Source organism: Stegastes partitus, unplaced genomic scaffold (genome assembly GCF_000690725.1).
Source record: "Stegastes partitus isolate 25-593 unplaced genomic scaffold, Stegastes_partitus-1.0.2 Scaffold30, whole genome shotgun sequence".
Classification (NCBI taxonomy): domain Eukaryota; kingdom Metazoa; phylum Chordata; class Actinopteri; family Pomacentridae; genus Stegastes; species Stegastes partitus.
Genome location: NW_007577761.1, coordinates 379,509 through 406,447, shown reverse-complemented (window position 1 = coordinate 406,447; position 26,939 = coordinate 379,509). Strand labels below are relative to the sequence as shown.

Below are 26,939 nucleotides of genomic sequence, written 5' to 3'. Positions count from 1 at the left end.
TGTAACAATGCAATCATGTGTATCTCATCATATGTTTTATTTTATCATTGGAACATTTTAGTATTTTTAGTGTAGTTACTTCAGCTATCTAAGCTAGCTTTTTTGAAAAAGGTGATAAATGTTGAAAGCAGTTTATATCTTTAAATTCTCATCCTTGTATTAGAACATAGAGAAGTTAATATTTTGATGGTTTCTCGTATAGTAATGATCAATCATGTGTTTTAAACTTATTGCACTATAAATATTTACCTGAAGCTTAAAAAAAAATCATATCTCAAATCACAATATCTGTTAGAAAAAATTTGACATTTCCCCCCAAATGTTTTCGCCCTATACCTCATATGTATGAATCAGTTTCAGTTCTGCCCTTGTAGAACCACACTATTAAAGTACTATCAAAGCAATGGAAACACATCTCTCCACACAATGTTATGCATAAAGTCACCCTTGGAATGCAGCCAGCTTCACATTTGAACAGCACAGTTTTGGCTTCATTCATTCTTAAATCTAGTCAACTACATCAACACAGAAAATACCCTGGAGCAAGGAAACACTGTGATTCACACACTGTATGTTTGTGCAGGCACACGGGGCTTTTCTAAATAAGTAGTTCCATGCCCAGCTTGGAGGTGTGCATCTGAATTCCTGTTTCCATACATAATGGAAAACACAGGTGCACAATGTTTATGTCCAGCAGATTTATTACGATTCAGAATTTATAGGTGATATCGATGCAGTATTTCTGCTAACAGACAAAGTCCTTCCAAACATTCTTCCAACTTTATGGCTGCATGAAACAAGGACAAACTGAATAAGCAAAGTTAGAAAAAATATATACTAAGCTTTGAACAGCCATCAGTTATGTGGAAAATCTTAGCAGAGCTTTCCAGCCTACAGAGTATAACCTAATTTGGTAGGACGACTGTGATGCAAAACTTGAAGATACTTTAGGGAAAAATTAATGGCATTCTATCCACACACACCCAAACCTCCAAGGACGAAACCATTCCCAGTTCTTATGAAAATGTATTCTCGGCCATCTCTGCTTTTCCTGCTAATAACAAGCGGAACAGCAGCCAGATGGAAAGAAACTCAGCATCCTCAAAGACCCCCTCCAGAGATATCCATTTTTCTGCCTTGTTAACATGTCTATGTGGTGTTTTTTAAAACGCTTGGGGACACATCATGAGCAAAACAGGCAGCCAGTACTGTGACTGAGCATTTCCACCTTGAAGCTGCACTGTACCGATGAGAGTCTCAAAAACACAGATTTAGATAACAAACATGGAGCCAAGCTTGTCAGCTTGCAGGACGGAGGGTTTTTTTTTTTTTTTGGATTATTTTTCTTCAGAATCAGTTTCTGGTTTGAACACACATGACTAAATTACTCCAATACTGCAGCTTTCCATTGTGGCATCGAGTAGTTTTACAGTTTTTGAGCAGAGCTGTCGGTGAGCGGGGATCATTAAAAAGGGAACGGGGACCTTCATAGATCTTCACATTCTGGAGGAAACAGCAGTGCAGCTAAGCCATTTTAAGGCAGGAAGGGATTAATTTCATGGGAAAAAAAACTCTATATATGTAAGTCTGGTGCACAGAAATGAGTTTTTAGGGGTTTAATCAGTGATCTTTAAAGCTGCAAACACTGGATATCTCAATTTAATTTTGTCATCTACTAGAAGCCACTGCTTTTCATTAAATGTGTTACTTCACTACTTAATTGCTCAGTGCTGGCGAACACAACATTTGCTAGCTTGTGTTTTTTGATACTTAAACACAGAAGAATTTGGAAGCACAGACTTACATCAGGCCTCGCTTCAGCTTTCTTTAAACTTTTTTTTCCTTCCATAGGGCTGTGGGTTACGCTTAAAAGCTTTTGAGTAAAAACTAATAAATGAATCTTCAGCTTAAAGTGGTTTTATGGTGTTTTCTGTTAGAAAGTACACCAGTCAGTCACAATATAATAACACTGACATCTCATTACAATGCAATGTTCTGCTGGGAACATTTGGCTCCTGCATTCATGTATAAGTGACTTTGACATGTAACAGATCCCAATCTGATCCGAGTCTAACACCCCTAGAGTTCCTGTTTTGGTAGCTCGACTGGAACAAATACAGTACTAGGATGGTTGTTTTAATGTTGTGGTTGATTGGTCGGTGTCTCCTGGTTGCTTTACGTTGTAATGTCTGTGCTCATCAGTTGCTTTTTTGGGAGATGTTTAGGTGTGAGGTGTGTTTGCATTGACTTGTCATTCATCATTACGCCTGCAGTGGGTGCTATTTTAATAAGTCTTGCACAGTTTTGTCTCACACTTCATTTAACAACTGTGCTATTCGTGGCAGTGAATTCCTTTTCAGCAGTTCATCTTCTCTCTGCCAGCTCCCACCTTATGCCAGCTGTCAGATAAGAAAACCTGTCAGTGCCAGTTTCTCTCCTCCTGCACAGACTGGTCGTTTTTTTTTCTTCTTCTCTTTATCAGCACACAATAACTAAAGCTGTATCTGATTATGTTTTATATTATACCTGTATCTCCCTTTTCTCCCTTTTCACCCTTCCTGCCATCTCTGCCATCTCTTCCTGGGATACCCACATTCCCATCTGCTCCGGGGGGCCCGCTGGGACCGGGTTTGCCAGGCAGGCCTGGTGACCCGGGGATGCTGCAGATGAGCCGCGGAGCTCCTTTGAGCTTCGTGTCAAACAGCTGTCCAAAGACACAGTGGCACAGACAGACTATTCCCACCAACGCCCACATCTTCAAATCTGTAGAAGCAAACAACATTTAAAGAGAACATTTAACATTTAGGATGTGACTTTGCTTTCAATTTAGGAAACATTTAGGAAAAATAGTTTGGTGTTGACAAAAAATTAGATAAAGGGAAAAGATAAAAATTCAACAACAGGATTATTGAGTTGTGTTGCCAGACTCTTGAGCAGAGTCCATCAATTTTCACAATGTCATAAAACACTGTTGTCATGGATGCAGACAGAACAAAAGAGCATCAGTGAATCTAATTTGTGATCATATACAGCATGAGGCCAGATGTGATTCCTGTAATGAGAAGCAATTGGTATCTGACTCTTGTATCACACTCTGATGTTCTTGTCCAACCACAGAGCTGCATGTGAGAAACCTCAAACAAAACCTTTGTCTCTGTTCCAAGTCATTTATTTTTTTTTGCCCCAAACATTCCCAAGTTATGACATAACGCCCAACACAATTTCTGTCAGGGGAGCCCAATCATGAAGCAATGGCTTTTGAGCAGACGTTATAGTACATTAGCTGGATGTAACACAGAGCGGAGACACGATCTCGACCCTGACAGAAAATGATGCTACAAGTAACAGCAGTAATGATGATCCAGAAAAAAGTGAATGAGTGAGTCACACTTCTTCACTCTATTCTGGCAGATTTTCAGATGTTGCTGTACATCAAACATTCCATAATCATGAAATCATATGGAGACAGGGAAAAAAACGTTGGAGGAAATCTTCAGGGATTTGACCAAATGCACAATAGTCTTCTGCAGGATTTGCAGATTTGATTAATACACATTCTTGCAGATCTGCCCACGTGGGTGTGAGAATGTGAGTTTTGCATCTGCTGTTTATCTCTGGTCGGTGGGGGCGTCGGAACATATGTGTCAGGACTACAGAGGAGGATCATCCCCGTTGTCTGCCTTCAAAAAAAGAACTGCAAACATGTTTTTCTTTGCCATTACACAACTGATTCGTCTGTCAGTGCGCAATGCCAGCACGTCAGACAAATTACGTGTGTGCCGATGAGATAAACAGGAAGGACACTCGAGATGTTTCCCCGGTCTCGACGTGAGTGAGCTGAGGCCGCTCTGTGCAGCTCCTCGGTGTCTTTGGTGTAGCATGTTTTTTTGATTTGGAGGGTAATGAACTGGTCACAGAGCCAGTGTGAGGTCCTGGGAGAGAGAAACCCCGCCCGCCAGTTCCGCTCTGCAGCAATGATGTCAGCATTAGTAAAAAGGCTATCTTTAAAGAAATGGTCCTCTCTTTTAGACACACAGGTGTGTGAGCCCAAGGACAAGCAGCAGATGCATGCAAACACACACAAACACAGATAGCTGCAAATCATTGCACCAAATAGTTCCAAAATGTACACATTTTTAAAAGTAACACTACACTTTTGTTATTAATCACAACAATAAGAAGACCTTTTAGGACCTCTGCTATAGAAATTCTGATTTTATAGTATTATTTCCTCTGTGAACAGGGAGAAACATGCAGATAAAGTTGACTGTCCCTCACTGAACATTAAGCAGGGGCTCCTGAGGTGTTTTTAGCTGAAGTTTACCAGAGACCGATGCAGTCTATCAATTTGCATCCTCAAACAAGACATTTTTAGACATCTAGCCTATTTAAATGTTTTTTTTTACATATTCCATTTGCAATGCAATGCAACTACACACATTTACAAGGCATGCATGGACACATATCTGTTCAAGTGCAAAGGTCATGTTCCGCTAAAACTAAAAGAAAGTCTCTATGGTGTCTCTATTTTTTCTTTTTCTTTTTTTTTAAATATTCTGAATGAACATGTTCTGTGATACCAACAAACAGTGCAGACAGAGGTATGAAACCAGTTTTCTTACCCAACACTTGGCAGCTGTTCATGCCCAAAGCTGATCAAACTTCTGCTCAGAGTCTCCGTCCTCCTTCTATCTGCTCAGATTCCTCTCTTTTACGCGATTGGAGTCCTCGCTGAACATTTTACTCTCCCACATGCGTGCAGAGTTCAGCTGCTTCTCCACTGACAGCGTCGTGTAGTGCAGCAGCAACAGCAGCAGGCAGCCTGGACTAACTCCATCCAACTCTCCCTCCTTCCCTCCCCCACCTCCCCTCTTATCCACTCCCATCTCTCTGCCTCATAAACTTCCCAAGGCAAACAGCTATAATAATCCAGGCAAGCACAGTGTGTGCATGCAGGATCAGCTCCATTATGTCATGGATGAAGACTTCTCCAGTGTGAGACTCCCTGTGGAAAAGTCAGAAACTTGGACCTTGAGGAATAAAGTCAGATCAATAAATGACAGAACTCATTTGTGTCTTTTTGACCTCAGTATGGATCTGAATTGTATTTCTAACATTTACCTCTAGATGGCACCCAAACTGACATGTGAGGGTGAGCTGGTGGACTTCTGGGATTGTTTCTTTGTCACATGTAGTAAAGTGGAGGTCTGGTTTACAGATGCAACATTAAAAACATCACCAACATCAATAGAATGTATTAAGATACCCAGTGATATTAATGAAACTATTATTTAAAATTGTATGTGTTTATGTTTTATACATTAAAACTGACAACTGACGTGAGTAACACTGATCATTTTGTTAACGCATGATGCTCTCCTGGAAACCTTACTATTACTTTGACATGAATCACCCACCTTGTTACATTCAACCAATAGCTAAGAGCACTCAGGGTGGCGGCTTTACTCAGAATTTCAGTGGGTTCTGCTCCATTGTTTGGGAAAAGGCTTGATGAACATGACAAAGAGCCCAATGCACAGACCAACCTTGCGTGCTTTTGAGATTCCAATCCAATGAAGCATCTATGCAATGTGCCAGAACAAGCTCAGAAGTCAAGCCTGGAGGTCCCATGTCCATGGTCCAAAGACTCAGAAACATTGTTCCAGACCAAACAGAACCCCTTTCCCATCATAGCAGTACTCCCCTGCAGTGGTAGCCTACCCCAGCAGGACAATGTGCCCAACCACTCAGCAGAAAGAGCCTGAGGACCATGACAAAGAGCCCAAGGTTTTGGCTCGGCCTCCAAACTATCCACATCCTAATCTAACTCGAACAAGCCTAATCTACAGAGGACCGACTCTGTAACCTACATGACCAAAAGATCCACCGCCAACTCCATAAGACACCAGAGCTGCCGTGGTGGCACACGGGGGATCTACACAGTATTAAGCAGGTATGTAGATTATCGTGTCAATTCTCTCCCATAAAATAATAAAATCATTATAGGATGACAATTTATTTCCTCATTAGTTTGTAAATCTGGTAAGTCTGCACACTATAGTGCTCAGAAATCAGTATAGTTGTAGAAATGGCAACAGTGTGTCTTGTACGTTTTAGCCATGCTACCATCATGACTCTAGAGATGGTGATGTCCACCTTTAGGACCTGATCTGATGGTGAGCAAAACACTTTTCAGCAGCTTTCCATCAAACTATGTACATTCATGTTCCCCATAGGAAGAATCCTAACTTTACTGTTGCTTTGACTTTTCCCGATAGACAATCGCAAGAATTTGTACAGATTTCATGCCCAGAAGACGAACCCTTAACTCTCTCTCTTATGTCATCAGTAGATCAAAATTGTCATTTTATCCGATACTTTATGGCCTGCAAAGTTAAACCATTCCTGTTGACCTCAGCTGTACAGCTGTTTAGGGCTAATTTGCAAATGTTAGCATGTTAGCATGCTAAACTACGGTGCTGCACATTAAAATAAAATTAAATGTAAAAATATATCGAGCCCGATTGTGTCCAAACAGAATGGGTCTTTATTCAGGAAGTGAAAGAAAAACAAAAGATTGTAATCAACACCCCATTTAAATACAAAACCAAAAAAAAATAAAAATAAACATGATATTCATTTTGCATATCAAAGAACCATTCAGTAATAATTACAATCCAAACACCTCATAAACCACTTTTTTGTGAATCTATACACAAACTCTGATTTAGAAATTAGTCACTTTAACAATAAAATTACAAATATTTAGCTTTAAAAATAATTAAACTCAAAATAATATCTTAGCAATTAGCATCTTAAAATTATATATAGTGTATTTCCACATAAAAATACAAAATAATACCAATGACATTTAAATATGAAAAATTATTCCAAGAATTTTGCTACTATTAAACGAAATAAAAATGCGGGATAAAACAAGATGAAAGGAAATAGAAATATGCATGAAAAAGTCTCTCCGTTTGTTAGCAAAACACTATCCAAAATAACTACAATCATTTACATCAGTACAAAGATATCTGGATTTAAAAATACTTGCAATGAAAAAACGGGGTTTTATTTTTCTGACAGTAAAAAATGACACTGTGGATCAGAAATCTGCAAAATATGCAATGAAAAAAATAAATCTGCATTAAAAAGGTTTACACTGTAGTTCTTACTTTTATACAAACATTAGAAACAGTATTGCACATCACAACACAGATTCGAGGTTAGTCAGCCTTTCAAAATGTGTTATATTCAAGTTTCAGAGCATCTACGAGGACAGGCAGCTGGGGCCTCGATGCAACAGGGGAGAATCTCAAGTGTCTTCCCAGAATATAATAAAACCTTCATGTTTCCTTCCTTCAAACGAAACGTGTCATGTGTATCAAAATAAGAATCAACCGTATATCAAAAACTTTGATGCTGTTACTAATGACATGATTCTTTGTCTCTGAACAGAACTGCTGGACATAACTGGGGGCGAGGAGGGGGGGGAAATAAATTGTAATATTAGTCCTATTTAAATAGAAAAATACAATCAAAATCAAATAGTTGCTTTTTTTTGTCTACAAAAATAGTGAAATAAATATGATTTTTACAAAAAAAACAAGGACACGTACAGAACAAAGTAACAGTGTTTAACATAGAAAATAGAACCTCACAAAAACAGCACGAGTCAAGTGTTACAGGTGACAATATTCAAACATCATCGGACGCCATGAGAACTAAAGCCACGAAAGGGGTGGGGGAGGGAGCTCGTTCGTACGCTTTCACCTTCCTCTTTTCTTTTGCAAAACGACGCTAATTTGACTCCCGATCCTCACAAACATCCAAACTACGTTACGAATATATTAGAAAATCTTGGATTCTTGCTCTACTCACACAGAACGTGGACAACTTAAGACCACTGCTTCACGCTACATCTTAAATAATCATGAAAAAATAAAAATTTAATAAAGCATCTGCAGGGATTATAAATAGGTGGAGGCTTCAGAGAGTCCGCACTGAAATCACTCGAGTGGGTGAACGAGAAGAAGAAGAAGAAGAAGAAGCGGGGATATAGAAAAAGTAGTGCATAATACAGACTATAAAACACATACTGAAGGGCCAGTGATGGGTAAGTAGTTGACACAAACAAATTAAATCATACTATGAGTAAATGAGTCTCAGTTTCATTAAGGTTTTTGTAACAGTACACACTTTGACGGCCGAACACTGATACCTAGGAGCACACACACGACGACACGACACTTGTACAGTACCGAACGGACGGCCGGGCCGCCATCCTCACAGAGAGATTGTCCCTAAATTGTTTTTTTTGTTTTTTTAAAGAGTCTTTCAAGGGTCGAGGTGGAAATCAAACGATATAAACAGTTTAGCATCGTGTGGGCGAGGAGACGTGGAGACGCTTCATCTTCCAGTGACTGGGCCACACGGCAATGAAAGCCTGACTGCTTCTTTTTACAAAATAAGCAAAATGAAAGGAGGATGCTTATTAATGCGACCCAGTTAAGAACTTCTGAAGTCTTTTGGTTGCATCCGGTCCGCCAGAGCGACGCTGTATCAGATTAACCTTTGGAACCACGCACAGATATGGGACGGGAAAGGTGAAGGCAGAGATGTTCAATTCTTTTCTACGTAATCTGTTGGTAACTAAACTAGAGCCTCAGTCTACGCTAAGAACAGTCACACAGCACATGGACGACACACGAAACACAAACCACTGAACACCACTCTGCTTCTGATTTTTTTCTGTTTTTGCTTTTTTTGTTTTTTTCGCCATACAAACCACCATGTCACAAAATGATGGCGTCCACTAAGTCTACAGTAGAACCGATATCACTTTTTTTTTTGTATTGTTAGTATGTAAACGGATCAAACAACAGAGAAACATCAATGCATGCAAGTTTAAATATTCTTTTTTTTTTTTTTAGCATCATCTGATTTTTTTTCCCCCTCTTCTGTAACTGATGATCATGCTAGTCACTATAGAATTTTAATTATGATTTCAGTGGTTTGTTTTACTTTTTTTTCTCCTCACATCGACCCTGCATGCTATTTGTGTAGCTAAGCCTATTGTGGTTACATGCACTCTAACTCTTTCCATGGCAATGGGGGCCATAAGTGGTTGAGTGCATACTGCATTTCATTTTACATGATTCAGGTTTATAAATGGCATTAAATATAATACCTACACATCTATTCATATATATGTATATATAGCAGCAAAGCTTCTAAAATAGCTTGTTAAGTATAAATGTTGAATACAGTTAGCAGAAACCAGATTTTGTATTTTGAGGTATCACTCTACGGGTCAGTATGAGCGCAAAAATAACCCTATTCTCTTCTTTTTTCATTAATAAACTCTCTAACAAGAAGAAATAGCCCACGGCAACATTAAAAAACAACCGTTTTTTTTTTGTTTGTTTGTTTGTTTCGCGGCTGAAAAATTTGTCAATTTTAAGCTTTCTATCATTTTTGCTACCTTTGGTTAATGACCCGGGGCAGGCGTCAACATTAGAGAATCGTGTTTGTTGTTTGTTTTTTTTCTTTCCCAGAAACAAGTGTGCACTGAACGCACTGTGGGGTGGCTAGCAGCAGACAAACAGACAGACAAGCTGCCCCCATGCAAAAACATTCCCGTATCTACTTTAAATCTCACATACAAAAATAATAATAATAAAAAAAGCTACAAAAATCAATCTCTTTTTAAATCTCCTCTTAGAAAAGATGAAAGTACCACAAAAGAGTTGTAGAGTTGTCAGAGCCTGAGATGTGAGGGGGGGTTTTGGTGAAAAACTGAGGCTTGTGGTGTTTGGCTGCTACAAAAGATATATAGATATATATATATAGTATATGCTGTATAGTGTTACGTACTCGATTATACTGATAGCTTAGGAAAGCAGGAGACGCAGAGCGATGCTCTTTTTTTCCTGTCAGCCAGTGTTTCATTTCCCTTTCCCCTGACGGTGTCACCATGGATGTGGAGTCGCATCTCTAGTTCCAGCGGAAGTGAATCTGGCGAGGGCGGTCGGCGCCTTCTTTGACCAGCGGCTTGTGAAACTCTCGTCCGGCGCGGGAGTGGATGTTGGCCCAGCAGAACTCGCAGTAGTACTGGAGACAGGTGACGTTAGCGCAGAAGAACGGAGCGAATTTGCCTCCACAGCGAGCGCCCTGGCACTCGTCGCAGAGCTGATCATCCAGGACGTAGGGCTTCACCTCCACCTGCACGAGCACGTGTTGGAGGAGACGTAAATACATGCAGTACACATGTGGATGAAGACTGACGCTTAATGCAGCAGAAACAGGGAAGAAAACTAATTCAATCAGCCCTATAAAGCTCACCATAGCAACAAGCTGCTGCTTTTCTGTAGTGATGCTACCAACACTCAGACTCACACACTTGCATTCAAAAAATGTCTGAGTGACACATCCCAATGACGACTGTGTCATGCACATTGCGAAAAGTACAGAATTGTTAATAAAAGAGAGGCCGTACCCGCTTATCAATGTCGCCGTGCTGCAGCTGGACGAACCTCGCGCTGATGGCTGCGATGTAGCTCTGCTGATTGGAGAAGGCCACTCGTCCTGCTCCTTTGGGATACTTGAGCTCTGGATCCGTGTCAATTCCTGCGTAGCAAACTCCGCCGTAGAGACGATCCATGATCATGGCCAGCTCAACTAGGCGAGGCGTGAAGAGTAGGAAACAAGGGAGAAAAAAGAAATCGTTTAAATCAGTGACAAAATGAAGAAAAGATGTGGAAGGAGGTGAGATAGTTACATAACAGGATGTGACACAGAGCAGAGGGGCAGAAGCTGTCCAGCTGTGACTGTAGAAGGGATTTCTCACTTCTCATGTCACTCTCTTTAAACATACAGCTGATCATCGACTGCAGTGAGTCTGTCAAGATGTAGTCTGATGCAGACTTTGGGTATAAACCTGCAATATCCGGTGCACATTTCAAATGGCTTTCTCCTCTCGTGTTTTCAAAATCCCCTTAGCTACAAGAAACCAAGGATTTGGACTGTTGTTTTTTTTTTATGAACAAGCCATTGTAATGACTTTGCTTGTGTTCCTGCGTGCAAATGTTCCACAAAAATAAGTCTGTCACTATTTCTCACTGACATCATCCCTGCATCCTGGGCTAAACTCAACATGATCACGATTGGTTCCAATGGTTCCAAGTGTTGATCAGTTTCCCAGGGATGATGCTGATGCCGATTGTTGCCAATCAATGAAGACTGATAACCGATATTCAGACCCAGTATACATCCATCCATCCATTATCTATACACCACTTGATCCTCACTATGGTCGCAGGGGTGCTGGAGTCTATCCCAGCTGACTTAGGGTGAAGGCAGGGGACACCCTGGACAGGTCACCAGTCTATCACAGGGCTACACTTAGAGACAGACAACCAAGCACACTCACATTCACACCTACAGACAATTTAGAATCACCAATGAACCTCAAGATGTTTTTGGACTATGTGGGAGGAAGCCAGAGAACCCGGAGAGAATTCAAGCTGCACGGGGAGAACATGCAAACTCCACGCAGAAAGATCCCAGGTTTTCCCTCACCACAAACCGGCGACCTTCTTGCTGCGAGGCAACAGTGCTAACCACCGAGGCACCTTGCAGCCCTACATCACATGCGATATTTTAACAGCCTGTGACAGCAGGGAATCTGTCATTTATAACTAGGTTTCTTCATTAAAAAGGATTTTTATAGCTAAATGTGTCCACTAGCAATAAAAACAATGACGTCAGAGAATCACAGGATGTTAGGATGCTCTCCTCTGTTCACTGTGAGATCGGTTTGATTAAGATTGAACAGTTTTTCTACTCTTTTCCTGCAGTTTTGTCTGCCGTCCTTCTCTGATTTGCTAGTCTTTCCCTGTTCTATCACTAGTATTGGACACTAAGGCCCATATCTTAGAGCCTCATTAGTGCCTCCTAACTGAGCCGTTAGCTGTTAGCGTAGTATTAGCTACTGGGTTCTAGTGATGGATCCTGTGTTTCTTTGTTCAGTTTTTGTTGTTGTGTATCTGCTAGAGAGACATTACTGAGACCACAGAGTGACCGCAGACAGAAAGAGGTGGCTGCATCGCAAGTTATCAATAACTGATCAATAAAATTATGATACTGATATTTAGAAAAAAGCCAAATATTGGCAATTATAATCTGTCCTTCCCTAACTGTTTAAAGATTTGTCTTTTGGCCATTTGAACGTTGAGTTAAGTGTAACTGAGGAGAGACAGGAACAGTGGGGGAGAAGTGACAAGAACTGAAATGCAGCAAATCTTGCAGTGGAAGTTGTTGGAATCGATCAGTGGTCAGTGCAGTAGGAACTATTGGTCACTATTCATGGGTTATCTGCTCAAACAGTTGAGCAACTAGGGCACCTGGTCTATCTGTGGTAGAAATACAGACAAAAAAGGTTTCCCCCCCATAGCACAATTATAATGAGGTGCTGTCACATCGTTCTTCAGTGCTGTGGAGAAGGGTCTGGCTGTGCAAGACAAGTAAAAATATAACTGTGGTGTCGGAGTAACAAAGTGGGTTTAATTACTTGCTCTCAGGGGACGAGGGACACCTCCCACAAAGATGGTCTTGCGGGGATCAAGGGGCTGAGATCCATCCATCACAAAGTCACTGTCGCTCAGGTTCCAGGGTCGAATTTGCACCTGGAGATGAATTGCACATCGTTATTCGAGGAAAATTTGAGTGACAGCCCAGCTTCTTCCCAGTATGAGCAGCTGAACTCACAGGTTTGTCCTTGATGGTGGGGCTGGAGACACACAGGTAGAGCTTCCCATCCTCCTCCATGCAGGCTTCAATCAGAGCCTGCACCGAGCTCTCCTCCTGGAACAGCAGGAATGCGTAACCTAGGAAACACACAGAGCCTCAGTGTGAGCATTGTAAGAAAATAGACTGTATAATACAGGTTCTCACCTCGGTTTATCAGCTTTGAAATGACACCTATCTATTTGTGTCGAAGCTTCCCATCAGCTAAGCTCATCCAAGATATAAGAACATGTTTAATATAAGATTCTTGCTGCTTTTTTCCAATACCTTTAGGGGGAAAGTAGGATTTGCTCTCTGCTTTGTGTGGCCAGTCCACCACCAGGTGACCAAAGCGGCGGAAGCTGGAGGTTATTTCATCTGAGGGGGAACAACAGACGGGTGAGGAGAGCTGAACAGAACAGAAACACCAACGCCACAATGAAATCATGAAATACTCCCCGTCAGCCGTCCTCACCTTCGTCTATGTCAGGAGGCAAACCCCCCACAAACACCTTACGTGAGAAGCGCTCGATGCGTTCTCCATTTTGGTGGGGGTAACAGTTGGGGGATCCGAGGACACCCTGGTTGCCGTGGCCGTCGTCGAGGAGATTGTCATCAATAGGGAAGAGGGATGAGCGGCCTGGTGGAGGGAAGAAAAAAAAAAGGCAGGTGAGGCTGCAGAAAATATCAAGCGTGCTATTAACCACTCACGAGCAGAAGCTTTGACAAACACAAACCTAACCTCAGTCCAATTACAGCATCCTCCTCTCCTTTTTGGCAGTTTTATATCTCCGCCATGACAAGGACGCACTCAGAGAGGCCGTGGATAAAATAATGTTCCTGCTTTTATTGCAGTTTAGCGCTGAGTGACTGTGAGATAAAGCACCAGCTTAAAGTGAGGATTATGCACAGTTTAGTTTTTTTACAGATCAGAGACTGGGACACGCAATCATGTGCGCTCCACTCTGAGCGGCATGGCAGATAAAGGAGGTGTGGAAATGCAGGATGAGTGGGGCAAAGCTGTTAATATAATGGCTGAGCAGTATGGAGCCTCAAAGTGTTCAATATTAAATAGACTGCAAAATAATATGAAAAAACTGTGTAGAAATAACCAAACAAAACGTCAAAGAAAGTATTATTCTTTCCCAACAGTGATCCTGTTTACATGCACCATCCAGGTTATGAGGCTTAACCTGGTTTTGACCACAAAGAAATCGTTTTTCTCATATTTCCATAAACGTTATAAACACCGTAATCCTGGTTAATGATTACTGCGTGCTGTTTGTGCAGGCGTCTGTGATATTTACAGCACAAACCAATTAAATCTGACATTTCTGTAACTGTTAGTCAAACCTTAAACTAATTTGATTGCTGTCACAGCGTGGGACATAAAAACAGAAATAAAGTGTTTACTGAAAATAAGGCCAAAGAAAATGGTTGAACCTGGAGGTTAATACATTTCAAAGACTCTTATTTTCAATATGACAGCTGCACATTGGAGTTCTTAAACTTTAGGTATGTAACTCAGGTCTGACACCGTCCCATTATGCAGAAATAGTTTTGGCAAAATCAAATGTAAATTCCTGTTATTTACTGAATATTTTCAGTGATAAATACACTAATCAATCGAATTCATGTTCTATTAGCTGCAGTGTAAAATGAACGGCAAATCAGGACCAAGCATCAATATATATTTCTGCTTTTCCTGAATCACCAACTGAATGCATGCAGGTTTCCATGGCGATGCTATGCATACAGTTTGCACTGCTTGTTCAGTGGCATTACCGACATATGGCTCAACAGGTTTGCACACATAACATCTTAGAGAATCTGCATCAGTACAGCCAATTTAAATCCCAATCTGCAAACATAAAGGTACATAAAATAACATAACCTCTCAGAGGAAACAACAGTTTGAGCACCAGTTCTGTTCCTCGGTGACGTGGCTGAACCTGCACAGGTCGTCAGCAGCAATCAGAAACCAGGCTGAGATGTAAACGTGCAAACAGCATCCTGGAAAACTGGGATAAGAACTCATCCAGTTCACTGTAACCAGGATATGATGTTTACATGCATCATAACCAGGATAGTGAAGTCCATGTAAACGCACACAGTGTTGAAGAAGTTATTTTAATCCTTTTATGTTAGATTGTGTCGATTTTATATCATAATTTCACATTTTATTAAAAATAAATAAATAAATTACAAAAAGGCTAGCCAGGTTAATTAATATTATATTTATCATTGCAGTCTTTAACTTTAATATAAATACGACTGAAGATGAAGTTCAAAATAATAAAATAATGAAAAATAAAGTCTTAACACCTAATATATAAATAATACTGTCAGATCTTAAACTAAATTTTTAAATTAGTCAGGAAAATTTGTATTATATGAAATAATTATAGGGTTTTACCTTAATATTCAAACTAAATGGATGCATTTGCAATATATTTAATATTGTGAGTTCTTCAGTCTAGTAAATTTATAGTACATTTATATTTAAGCTTGTAAGATAAACCTGAATGCTGTATAATACTGTAGCTTGTGTATCTGATTTTTTAAATTAGTCAGGTCAATTTTGCATCAGCAATGATATTGTAGGGCCTTAACCTTAATATTTATTCTTGTTAGGTAAATTCATTCACATCAATTTACCTCTATTGCAAAGCACTTTGGCTCAACAGCTGTTACTCTAAGGTACCATATAAAGAACGATGACTTGACTAATACCTATTGTGTTTTGTATATTTTCATCTGTCGTCTTGTTGTTTTGAATTTATTTTAATAGTTATTAAGCACTTTGTAAACTCTTGTTTTTAAAAGTTTTACACTTTGGGGTTCCATACAACAGAGGCCCAGCCGCAGTACTTCAGATAAGCGTGACCAAACCTGAAACCTTTAACATCATGCACGTCTGGAAGCTAAAACAATAGAGTCATGAAGTATTTCTGGTGGATAATTTGAACTTTCACACCCAATCACAATTTATTGGGTCCATTTTCAAATTATTGATTGTCTAATAACATTAAAAATGCTTCCGAATTTAAAAATAGAAATGACAATCAAGTCTCTCTCCAGACTGGAGGCCTCAGTTTGGTATCGATTCAAGCAATAAAACATGCCACATAAGAACAAGCCACAAGAAAACAGACACATCACAGAAAGCTGAATTTACCTCGACGCCTCCCATAGCTCCTGGCTGCATGTAGAAAAGTACAAGAGTGCAAGTTTCAGCGGCGCAGACATTTCTCAGAGGGCACCTACACACTTTAATCTGCACATATCTCATGACCTCTTTATCCAACCACCCATCAATTAAGTCAGTGTCAAATAAGCTGAATTGACTGGGATGCTTTAAACAGCTTACGTCCTCCTGAGACTCAAAACAAGATTACATTCTTTTTTTTTTTTCTAATATCTTTTTTTTGGTACATTTCCTACATTCTTTTTAAATCTTTTCCACTCTCAGATGAAATAAACATAATCAAAAAGAGAAACAGTGCACTGTGTGTCCTTTCCTGGTGACACAAAGACATAAAAATCTGAATTGTATCTATGTGTGCGTCATGCACACACACAGAACGCCCTGGTGCCTGTAAATGACACGCTTTCTACAACTTAATTATTAGTTTTTTTTCCATAAAAGCTTCCAAATCAGATGGAAGCCATTTGGAGCAGCAGAAAAATAAACTTGTTAAGTGCCACATATGTTACATCACTGAAAAGCCCTGGACGTCGTCTGTCAGGGACAACACGTCTCGTGGCAAACAGCGACAAAATGATGAGGTATTATGAGGACAGAATGAACTTCTGGGTCTCAGGAGGAAATAGAAAACATTTAAATGATATTTTAAAAAAAATAATCAAAAACATGCTCGTAGTTATTTGGAAATGCCGTCTGACCCGGATTTACGTGCCGCTGTTACAAAACAAGATTTTTGACACCACAATATGCGGCGTGTCTACTTGCGAGGCAACAATTATTCTAAGTGGCTTTGAAATATTAATGGGAGGATGTAACCAAGCTTGTGGTGCGTTCAAAGTCCTTGCATAACAGTGGAAACAATCCCTATCATGTGAGTATCAGTAAGGAAAACTTTAATTGATTTTAGGGTTTGAATAAAGAAAATAAAGCCACCATCGGTGACAAATGGAAGACTTAACACGACATAAAACACAATGATGGAGTCCACAGTGGCGTCACACAGAAATGCTGATGACAAATGAAACGTTATGCAAATGCACTGCATCAACTGACAAAAAACAATCTCGACCGTGAGTGTGTCGAGTGTTTCTAATGAGACCGAAGAGTAACAGAGGAAGCATCATGAGAGCTTTAGACACACAGGGAGATGGTGCTAAGAGATAATTACCATTGAGCATGAGTAGGCCGTCAGCCCCGGGGTTAGGGCATCCCACACGGCCTGACATGAGAAACACACACACGCACGCACACACACACACACGTCACACAGACACACACACACACACACACACACAAATAGGGATGAGACACAGAGCAGATGGAGAGGACAGGGCGAGGCCAATGCGTGTTACATGGGAATAAACACACACAAGACACACAAAACAACTACAGTTCCTGTCTGTGAATGTGTTAAAACAGCACATGTCTACGCTGAGGAACAAAAGCTCCTCTATTTCCAGAGATCCCACTTTTGTCACGTTTCGCACCAAGCTACAACACAATATTTGTATTTCTGTTATGGCTGAAACAGCATGTCAGTTAACAGGCTAAACCTTTCAGTCATTTTTAAAGTAAAATGCAAAAAAAATCTATTAAGTCATGCTCCTCTGATGTGAGCATTTTGTGTTTTCTCTAATAGTACTGGATATTTTCTCAAATAATCGATTAGCTGTTTGGTCTATAAAACGTCCGTAATGATGAAAACGTCCATCAGTGTTTCCCAGATCTCAAGATGACGTCTTTAAATGTCTTGTTTGTCCACAACCCAAAGATATTTAGCTTACTGTCACAGAGGACGAAGGAAATCTGAAAATATTCACATTTAAGCTGGAATCGACTTTTGTTTCTTAAAAAATTACAGAAACCAGTTTAAAAAAAAAAAATTGTGGCTTAATTCAACTGTTAATTAATCATCAAATCAATGCAAATCTATTTTTTTAAACAGACGAGACAAATTTTGGGTGATTAGCCAAGCAAAACAAGGAATAAAATAGCTTTTTTATGCCATTTTGTTTATTGAAAGACTGAAAATATAATGAGCAAATCAGCCCGTGTTTAAGAAAACCATAAGTGGCAACATTAATTTCTATTATATTTGAGGTTCTGCAATTTTTTTGTCTTGTCATGTGTTCATTTAAGTTGTTTTACAGATTGTAGATCCATAATTGTTGGATAAAATACATTTACTGAGAAAAATTTTAGTTTTTACATATATTTTTTCCAACAAATATGTGTGTCAGGCCTTTACAAACCATTTTCACTTTATGTGTGGATTTGTTTTTGTGGTAATGATTTAACTTCGTCTGATGGCATTCGACTTTCGCTGCTTTTTATCTATTCAGTCTAGATAGTGGCTTTAAATAATAAATACCTCATGTATGTACTGTCACAAGGGAGACACAAATTATTAATGTGTTTTAAAAAATGTTCCCATCCAACTGACAGAAACTCTACTTTTCACTCGTAGCATTACGCCGTTGCCTGATGTTTTTAACGCAGGTAGCCAGAATGCAGCGTTGTGTTAGCCGCTATAAATGGCAGAGCAGACCCCCGCAAACCCTCCTTCCCTCCCGTCTCCTCTCTTGGCTGTCATACACAGTGTGTGAAAGTGTGATCACGTCTAAAATTAGTCTGGACCCCCCCACCACCACCACCACCACCGCCCCTCTGTCTCTTTGCTGTGCACACTGGCCCATGTCCTCTCCATCTGCTCCGGCAGGGAAAACAAGAAACTCGCCCAAGGAAGGAGGGCACAGGTTGAGTAATAATTTCACCCTGCTCATGGATTACAGCGCTTGATGCTTGTACACGAATGGAAAAAAAACAGTGACCTAATACAACAAATAGATTTTGATGTTCCTTCTCGGCGGTGTTTTGAGCGTATCTGACTCGCGAGGCTGTAAATGAGCCACGAGCAGCCGTCAGTAGGAGGACGCTGCAGTTATTTGACACTCCTCCTCTGATGTCCGGCAGCTGAGCGCAGGAGGCCAGAACAGTGTCACACTACAGTACATTCTTTGCTCACCGCTGCCAAGCTGTGAGGAATAATTCAAAAGAAACTCTGGACTATTTATATATATATCTTTAAATTCCAGCTTGCACTCGTTTGATCTGTCAGAAAACACCTGTAACTAATCAGAGACATTCTCCTCTCTTTCCCGTGCTCGGCTCCTCGCTCAGATCTTGCCCAGGTTAAGTAGCAGCAGGATCAGAGCTGGAAGGTCATGTAAATGTGCAGCTGGTGGCACAAGTATTAAGCTCTCAGCGGGGAGAAAATAAGCCGGCGTGTGGAAAAACAACAGAGCTCCGGGAGCGACGGGCCGCGTCGCTTCACCCCCCTGCACGACGCCGACGTTGCCTCTCCGAACACGATCGGCCACCTCTGACCCCCGCGCACCGACACTGAAAGGGAAAGAGGTCTTACCTTTCATCGGATCCTGCTCGGCTCGCATGATGTCAATGAGGGAGCTCTCCAGGGAGTGCATGTTCAGACTGTCGTACATTCTGGTGCGGTCCTGCAAAACAAATGGAAAAAAAAGAAAACACAGGTGTGAAGGTTTTAATATCATCGAACAAAACAAACAAAACGTCACGGCTAAATCCTCACGTTTCTAACACACTTCTGCGACTTGGCTTATGAATCATAAAGCCTCTGAAGCGCGGGTATTTGGCTTAGCATGTAAGCGATTTAAGTGAGCGAGTACCTCACGCTTGGATTAACATTCTTTCCGTATTTATTCACTTTAGGAAGGTAAGTTTACCGGCGGCCTACACAACGGGTTCCCCGGGATCTTTGGAGCGATTCCCAGAGGCAGGCGAGGGAGAGAATGGAAACCAAAACCAGGAGTGGCATTTAGCCGCAGAGCTGAGATGGAGGTTATGAGTTCATCAGCGGGGCAGTGAGATAGTTCTCCTTAATGACCCACTACAGCAGACTCCCTTGTTAGTATTCTGGTGAGAAGTATCTACTTGACCACACCCAACAGAACAGGAGGTTGGAGGGCAGCTTTTTAAGGTTTCGTATTGACTTGATCTGTGTTGCTGCTCTGTTGTTTTTATTCGATAGTAACAGGAATTGTGGGGAAACAAAGAAGGGAAATAACAACAGCAAAGGTCAGTCTGCTCAGGGCATCAGCACCCATGTGCTACCAACCTCTCCGCTATCGGTTTCACATTTATTTTTAATGCAACAAAGAAAGCAGTTCAGAAACTGGAGAGTGACGAGTTGAAGTCGATCATTTGGTATGTAAATGAAGCAGTTGTGCTAATTGAGAGGTTTTACTTGGAAGTACGTCACTGCTGCATTACAGCAAGAACGTGTTTCAAGTCTTAGAGAACAGCCATGTTTTTAGGAGTGAGTTAAACTAAATTACAAGCAGATTTATTTTCTCATTTGCCTCAAATAGTGTTGATCAATGCAGACATTTTGGATGAATTATTTACGGTATGGAGATATTACTGTCATCGTTATCGTCAATACAAGGTCGAGATACTGGGAGGTTATTTCTTAGCGTTCAGCAGTCATTTTTCTGTACGGTGACACAACTGCTTTAGTAGAAACTTCAATTTCACATTATGATGGATTTTGATCACAGTACCTTAAATCTTTTCATGTTCAAATGTGATTTTTGTGCAAGCTCTGAGTCGCTAGTTAGTTTTGGGGGTAATTTCCTTAATAGCCAAATTTTCAGAAGGGATGTGTGTTTATAAAAACTTGTCTGACACATAGGATGAGAAAGAGCAATGCAACTTTTTACATTAGCAACACAATGTTTTAGGGTGACGGCATACGTTAGCAGTAAAGTGGCAACAATTACTCGATTAGTTGTCAACTATTAAAGTAATCGCCAACTATTTTCATGATGATTCATTTGTTTGAGTCATTATTTAAGGAGAAAAGAGTAAAAACCTCTGATTCCAGCTTCTTAAATTTGAATCTGATCTATTTTTTCACTCCTCTTTGACAGTAAACTGAATATATTTGAGTTGTTCACAAAGCAAGACATCTGAAGACCACATCTTTACTTCTGAAAACATAATTTTTCACCATTTTCTGGCATTTTATAGAACAAACAACTAACAGACTGATCGAGGAAAATCGCAGATTAATGAACAATGACAATAATCATCAGCTGCAGCCCTAATTACCAGCAAGAAACCGCTGTCCACTTTAGAGAAACAGCAGGTGGCCAGTCTTGCTACGCTCCCACTGAAAGCAGAACTCTTTTTTTTTCCTTCCATCCACCTCTGTGTGATGTTAAAAACATGACACAGCAGAGATACAGTCTGTCACTGGCTGCCAAACATTAAGCAGAAAGGAAGGAAGGAAAAGACTTGGAATCTGAAAAATTCTCGGTCCGACACTGTTTATGGAAATTAACAATCCATGGAGTCAGGCCTGTTTCCTGGAATAGGAAGCTTTGTACTTCTTGGCACTGATACTACTAATAATTTGAGCTCATAGCAACAGTCACAGCATTCGGTGACACAATTATTCAGGTGATATCATTAGTTTAGTCTGAATGAGTCACAATGCTGTTATTCCTAGAACTGATTTATGTATTTATTATAAGAAGACACGGCGGCAGCTCACGTAGTCGTTTATTAACAGAGTTTATGGATTTTACTGAGTATTAATTACGTGTAGAGGTCCTTCAGAGACACGCTGAATCACAAACTGTGGTGACTTTTAATCAAGAGATGCGCTCCTCAGTACGCTATTAGACAATTAGTGCAGTTTTTCTTATTTCACATAAGTGAAAGTCTCTTATATAAAGCCTGGAGTGTTCTAAATGATAAAGCTTTGAGGAAATGACACGTCTCATAAATATGAGATCCAGTCAGATCAATTTAAAACCAGTAAAATATTGTTTTTTCTGTGTACCTGCTACACATTGTGGGCAAGTGATGCATATTAAGTGCATCTTCTAAAAATGAGATTTACACACTTTTGCTCGCATGAAAGGTACATTTCAAAGCAATACATCACAGATGTATGATGTAAGGTACCACTCTGCAGCTGTGAGTACTTTTCAGTCAGGCCTTCAACTAACTGATTTTCATTTATTGATTAGTCTGTTGATTATTTACTTCACGATTTGTTGTTGTCAATCTGTGTTTCCCAAAGGTCAAGCTGACGTCTTCAAACGTCTTGTTTTGTCCACAACCCAAATATATTCACTTTGCTCTCATAGAGGAGGAAAAAACCCAGACAATATCCCAAGTTAAGAAGCTGGAATCTGAGAATTTGGGCTTTTTTTCATATAGAAAAATACCAAGTAAGCCACTAGAAGACACTATGTGGATGTCAGCTGAGATTACAGATCAGGTGCCATTTAAATTAAAACATGGACTGAAAACAGAAACATTATTAATGTAATTTTGAGAACAAATGAGGTTTTTGGTGTTTGCAGTACAATCAGAGAGGCAGGACTTACACATGACCAAATGATGACCATTTAAACCCTAAAACACAGGAGAGAAATAACTGCCACATCATCCAGAATACAGTCCAGCAGCATTTGATAACAACTAAAAGGCCTCTGTGTTCGACTTCGTAGGCAACAACTTGACAAATACAACAAAGAATAATAAGACTGGTTCCTTTAAATGTGCACACAGAGAGATTTGGCAGCCTTTGTACCTGAAACGGATCTCCCCTCACATGCTAGTTTTCCTGAAAATGAACGCAGCCCAGCCCCCACTGTGATACACCTCTGGTGAAACCTGCCGAGGTCAACACTCCTCCCATCTGATTGAATCACCGACCAGTGCTAATTAACATCTAAACACCGCTGGGTATGTCTGAAGACTGCCTGGCTTTAGGTTTCCCTGCTGATAAAAAGGATTCTCACTCTGTTTCTTTTGAAACAATTCGAGTGAAACTACCTTCATTGTTCCCTTTGTCTAAACTCTTATTGATAATTCTGTCTTGAACTGAGCTCCTACAAACAAGTCTACTCAATGTAATTTGATCTGTTACATTTGCAGAATCTGGAAACAGCTAAATCTTTGCAGTTACTACCTTCTATCCATTTACTGAACCTACACAACTGCAGTAAACACCAGTAAGCCTACTGTTTTTATAGTTCTTCATACACCAGATAAGCTATTTTACGAGTATTAACGATCCCACTGTTTTCAGATACACTTACATGCAGATTTTTACATTTTTTATGTCACTTGTCTGATGTTGTGAATGCACTGACAGAACTTCTGTTTCACTTCCTTGCACGCTGTTCAATGACAATAAAGGAATTCTATATGACTGTGTGTGCTGCTGTCAACAGGTCCTTTCCCACACTGAGAAACAAAAAAAAGCCCTCCACCACAACAAACATCACATCACGCACTAAACCAGGCGAACGCAGCAGAGACGAACCCAAAACACGTACCTGCAGGGGCAACAAGGTGTTGCTGTTGGTGTCTGTGCGAAACATGTTCTCCTCTATCCACGACTTAGGCCCCAGGGATCCTCCGGAGCGTGGGAACTTGGGAGGAGCGATGACGTTGCTGGAGAAGGGCTTCTTCAGGGGTGAGACGTGGCTGACCGAGCCAGGTACGCCCATGCCGCTGCCCCTGCGGTGGTCCCGGCCCCAGGACATCCCCCCGGAGCCCCAACCGTTCCCCTGGTGGCTGCCCCAGGGAGAGGGCTTCACCATGGGCTACGGACACACAGAGGAGAGGGCATCAGAAGAAGAAACACCATGTTGAACATTTTCCTTGTACATCTGTACTCTTCCTACTTCCTCCTATCCTGTATTTCTATCCTTTCTTTACTCTTCCCCATCAGCCCAGCTTGATCTGCTCCTGTAACGGGTGGGTAGATAAGAAGATTTAGGGCTTTAAGACTAATACTAAGTATCCCGTGCTCTGCAACACCACCACTGTAACTTACACACACACTCTCGCTCCACCTAGACCTTGTGTCCCCTCTTAAGCATCATACATTCAATCGCATCGCGCTTAATCTCACGTGGAAATCATACACGGAGGGCAATCAGCGTTCTGCTTCTTGTAAGCTGCGATGCTTTTCTCTATGGAGCTTAAAGAACAGCTTTTATAATGTAACATGGGGGGAAACAGAATGCTTTTTTTTAAAGGAAGTGGAAACTCATGAAAGGGGTGATTTACAAAAGAGCTACTCAAAAACAACCAAATAAGAAAGAAAATGTTATTTTCTTATGGCTTTTCCTGCTTTTTTTTTGCTGGTATCATGTAAATATATTTACACAGGCCTCACAATCAAAGCAAGAGGTTAAAGGTCAGCAACACGGCAGAGGCACTGTAGTCAACCCCCCTCCCCTCCCCACCGCCACCAGCCGCCTCAATGTGCAAATCACATGAGAAACCTGAAGCTGAAGGCCACCAACACATAAGCCCCTGCTGCTGCATAACTGGAGCGTCCACGTAAGCTTCTGGCTGTCGCTGTCTCTCCTCGGGGCTGCCGTCACACCACCGAGATACTGGCTGTTTTCATCTCGCCCAAATAGGCGTCCATTCAGGACACCAAAACCCCCTGCGAGCCCTTTTGTATTCCCACTGAGTGAACCACAAGACAGGGATGGTCCGGTGCCATGTGACTGCATCCCACTGCCAGCTTCCAGGAGAAGAACAACAGCTAGATTCAGTGATGCTCCCTTGTTCCCCCTCCCTCCCACTACCACCACCACCTCCTCCTCCTCCCTTTTTTTTGCCTCAAGAGTAGTGACTTGAGCCCTTGCATAATGTATTTTTTTTCTTGCATTATGGAAAATAAACTATTTATCTTGCCACTGCTGCAGACTGGTCACATAATCACACAACTCTTGAGGCCTTGTCTGTGCAGTCACAAGATGCACCCTAACCTCACGACTTCTTGTGGTGGCCTTTGCATAGATTCATATTGATTCAATTGTGTTGGGTATTGGTGTTTATTTCTAGTCACTGAAGGCCTAAACATGGTGAGGAAGCTGCCTATCCTGCTGTGTCACACTCATGTGGTCCACGTCCCCCTGCAGCTCACCTGATGTTGGTTGTAGTTGTTCCTCTGCTGCAGGAAGGCGCCCTGCTGGGGGTGCATCTGGGGACTGACCGGGGACCTGCGACTCTGCGGCTGCTGAGGGACGTTGATCTGGGGCGAGAAAGGACCGCTGAAGCCCTGCACGTTAATCCCGGCGCACGGATTAGCTGACACCGGCGAGAAACTCTGGAAGAAGGCCGGGTTGATGGAGGAGGGGATACCTGGGTAGAAGCCGTTGTCAGAGTCCGCGTTGGGCATCTGGTTAATGGCGTTGGCGTGGATGGGGTTGATGGAGTTGGGCGCGGGCGGGGGCGGGGGCGAGGAGCTGGTCTGCACCGACCAGGGGGTGCCGAACCCGGGGAGGGACGGCGAGGACGAGCCCCCGCTGGCGCTCTGCATCTCCTGGGCGGGGAGGTTCGGGAAAGCGGCGCCGAGACCTCCGGACAACATGTTGCCGGTGCTGCTGCTGCTGCCATTGCCGTTATTTATATGGTGGGCGATGGGGGAGTCCATCTGGATCGTGTTGAGGTTTACGGAAGCGGGCGACGCAGCATCGGCTTCAGCCTCTTCCACTGGAGAGCCGCGGGGGTCGGGCCGGGAGGAGAAGGGCTGCCTCTGAGGCAGGTGACTGAAGCGTTCCGGGGGCGGCGGAGGGGGCGACTCCGTGGGGCTAAACTCGGCGTGCTGACTTAACTGCTGATGTATTTTTCTGCTGTGCTGAAGGTCACAGATTGACTGCGTCGGGCAGAAATGGTCTCGATCGAAGTCGGGGAAGGCGAGCTTCTGGTTCAGATGGTTGTAATCCGGCGTGAACGAGCTCGGCTGGCCGTCGTGGTTGTCGGTTTGCTGCCCGGTTCTGCTGCTGCTGTTGCGGTCCTTTTCCTCGGTTGACGGGGGTAACTGCGCGGTTGTCACCCCCACAGGCTCATCCTGCATGTTTTGCTGATGCGCAGCAGCTGACAGGAACAGCGGGGACGCGGCGGCGCTGCTGAAGGGCGAACCGGGGAGTGATCTGGCCGCAGAGAACCGGCCTCGTGATATCCGTTCGCCGACTAAAAAAAACACCAAAAACCGGCGTTTGAATGCAGCAGGTACGCGTTGGGGATTATATTTTACGCACTAAATGAGATCTGACCGACAGGAAAACGTCTGTGAAGAGGCTGGAGAGGAGGGGGTCTGGCCTGTCTGTGCAAATCGACTCCTGCTAGTCGTGATCGGCGTTTTTTGTTGTCTTTCTCGGTGATATTATCATCTGTCTTAAAAATAAAAAAAGAAGACCGAGCTGTTTCGGCCTTGTGCGCTAGCCGAGCCTGTGCGGTGCCATTCCCTGTCCGACCGTGCTACCCCCTCCTCTGGTTACCGGCTGTGGTGCTGCGGCAGAGGATTAAAGATCCCCGACTGAACCGACGTCACGACCGCATCACGCCTCTGTGCGCCCGCCTCGAGCCTCCAGCACCGAGCTGCAAAGAGGACCGCATTGTTTACGTCACTTTTTCATTATTCATAAAGTGCAGTAGGCCTACACCCTCACCAAAGCCCGGAGAGTAGGGCGACTTCACACCGCGGGGCGCATGAATGCTGCTGCTGGTGACCCTGGAGGAGCCCTGTGGCATCATGTGCACACTACTGAGCTGTCATGTAGCATGAAGCGCTCTAGTCCTGCTGGGTTTTGTCATATTTATAAAGCAACACCTTTATTTTGTGTAAACTGACCCATCCACAGGCCTCATCCTGGACACATTTTATTTTTATTTAAACGCATCATTTGCAGTGTCACATGAGGATGATGGTGCAGTTTTGGATGCCAATTTCACTCTCCATGTTTCCTCAAAACTCCCCCCAACTACAGCTTTAAATATCAGCAGACTACACACAGGTTTATTCGGCTTGTGCCCATCAGTATTCAGTACCACAACCACCGTGCGTGTGCGTCTGCGCCAG

General features: G+C 42.1%; 2 protein-coding genes across 3 annotated transcripts in view; both read right to left on the bottom strand.

Moving 5' to 3' along the window:
• The window catches only part of c1qtnf7 (C1q and TNF related 7), a 6,379-nt gene extending 1,558 nt beyond the window's left edge, over positions 1-4,821 (bottom strand). Inside the window, exons 1-2 of the mRNA XM_008298881.1 lie at positions 4,623-4,821; positions 2,527-2,763 (exon numbers count right to left, since the gene is read on the bottom strand). Coding sequence (XP_008297103.1) covers positions 2,527-2,763; positions 4,623-4,644 — 259 coding nt within the window. The 5' untranslated portion in view covers positions 4,645-4,821. The remainder of the gene's footprint in view (positions 1-2,526; positions 2,764-4,622) is intronic.
• Positions 4,822-6,524: 1,703 nt separating this feature from the next.
• Positions 6,525-26,302, bottom strand: cpeb2 (cytoplasmic polyadenylation element binding protein 2). 2 transcript variants are annotated; one of them, XM_008298843.1, is made up of 11 exons: positions 25,002-26,302; positions 23,392-23,661; positions 19,422-19,512; positions 17,166-17,216; positions 15,968-15,991; positions 13,265-13,429; positions 13,078-13,167; positions 12,772-12,890; positions 12,575-12,689; positions 10,502-10,683; positions 6,525-10,227 (listed from the first exon to the last, which is right to left on the bottom strand). In XM_008298843.1, the coding sequence occupies exons 1-11, from the start codon at positions 25,932-25,934 to the stop codon at positions 10,000-10,002; spliced, it is 2,268 nt and encodes a 755-aa protein (XP_008297065.1). In that variant the 5' UTR covers positions 25,935-26,302; the 3' UTR covers positions 6,525-9,999. The 2 variants fall into 2 exon arrangements, with proteins under 2 accessions (XP_008297065.1, XP_008297074.1); XM_008298852.1 differs by lacking the exon at positions 15,968-15,991.
• Between the last annotated feature and the right edge of the window lie 637 nt (positions 26,303-26,939).